The sequence below is a fragment of the Myotis brandtii genome, unplaced genomic scaffold, assembly GCF_000412655.1.
Source record: "Myotis brandtii unplaced genomic scaffold, ASM41265v1 scaffold604, whole genome shotgun sequence".
Taxonomy (NCBI): Eukaryota; Metazoa; Chordata; class Mammalia; order Chiroptera; family Vespertilionidae; genus Myotis; species Myotis brandtii.
This window is the reverse complement of record NW_005370286.1, coordinates 3,801,461-3,802,402: the sequence shown is the minus strand read 5'-3', so window position 1 is coordinate 3,802,402 and position 942 is coordinate 3,801,461. Positions and strand designations below refer to the sequence as shown.

General features: G+C 57.3%; 1 protein-coding gene across 1 annotated transcript in view; it reads right to left on the bottom strand.

Moving 5' to 3' along the window:
• Positions 1-790: 790 nt before the first annotated feature.
• VAX1 (ventral anterior homeobox 1) overlaps positions 791-942 on the bottom strand; it is a 3,971-nt gene continuing 3,819 nt past the window's right edge. Inside the window, exon 4 of the mRNA XM_014550563.1 lies at positions 791-844. Coding sequence (XP_014406049.1) covers positions 791-844 — 54 coding nt within the window. The remainder of the gene's footprint in view (positions 845-942) is intronic.

The window sequence follows — 942 nt, the reverse complement described above, 5'->3', positions numbered from 1 at the left end:
AGGTTAACCCCCAGAACTTTCATTTGCACTGCCCGGTGGCGCATTCTCTGTGCCGAGTTTTCTTAGACCTTCCAAACTCCGTGGTGATGAGCATTTTAAAACCGGTTCCACTTCCTCTGGTTGAATGCGGTGGTGATCACTGATTATTGCTGATTGGGTCAAATGTGTTACCCCGGGGTCCGGGAGCCCAGGAGCCCAGGAGGTGGCTGCCATCGGAGTTTCTTTAACGCGAGAAACCTCAGCAGGATCTGTCCAGCCCGGAGCTGCGTGCGCCCGGCTCTCCGGAAAGGTCCGCAAAGGGGGGACCAGGGGCTCCCCACAGCCCTGGTTTCTCTGGCGAGAGGGAGGAACGGACTCCTTTTTGGTCTAAGGGGACCTGCCAGCTTTTCCAGCCCCTGGGCTCTGCGTGCAGCTTTTCTCTTCTGAATATTCACAAGACTTTAACCATCAAGGGCGGCAGCGGGGGGACCCAGAGCAGGTGTGCTGTGCTCCGGCCTCAGAACCGGCCTTTCCCCTCCCGGGCCCAGCATCGGTTGGCGCATCGGGTTATCTAACTCGGGCCTTTCCCCTAATTCTTTGGATTCTCCTGGATTCAGAGGATGTTTGGGGGGCGAGGGATGTAGGGAAAAAAAACAGCCCAAATGAGATAAAATTGGTAGCAGAGCCTGGTTGGGAAGCAGAGCTGTCAGGGGCCTCCTGGGAGCCGGGATCCCCGGCGCCTAACTCGCGCGAGTCCATAAATATCACCACGATAGAGACTATAAATATAAATACAGGGGAACGCTTCCGATCAGTCCAGCGCTTTCTTCTCGGCCCCTTCTTTATTGCTGGTCCGCGAGTAAGGCTCGAAGGCCGAGGAGCTCAGGTACCGCGCGGAGAGTTCTTGCAAATTCCCGGCCAGCGACCCAGCCATTGTCAACGGGGCGGAGGACAGGCGGCCGG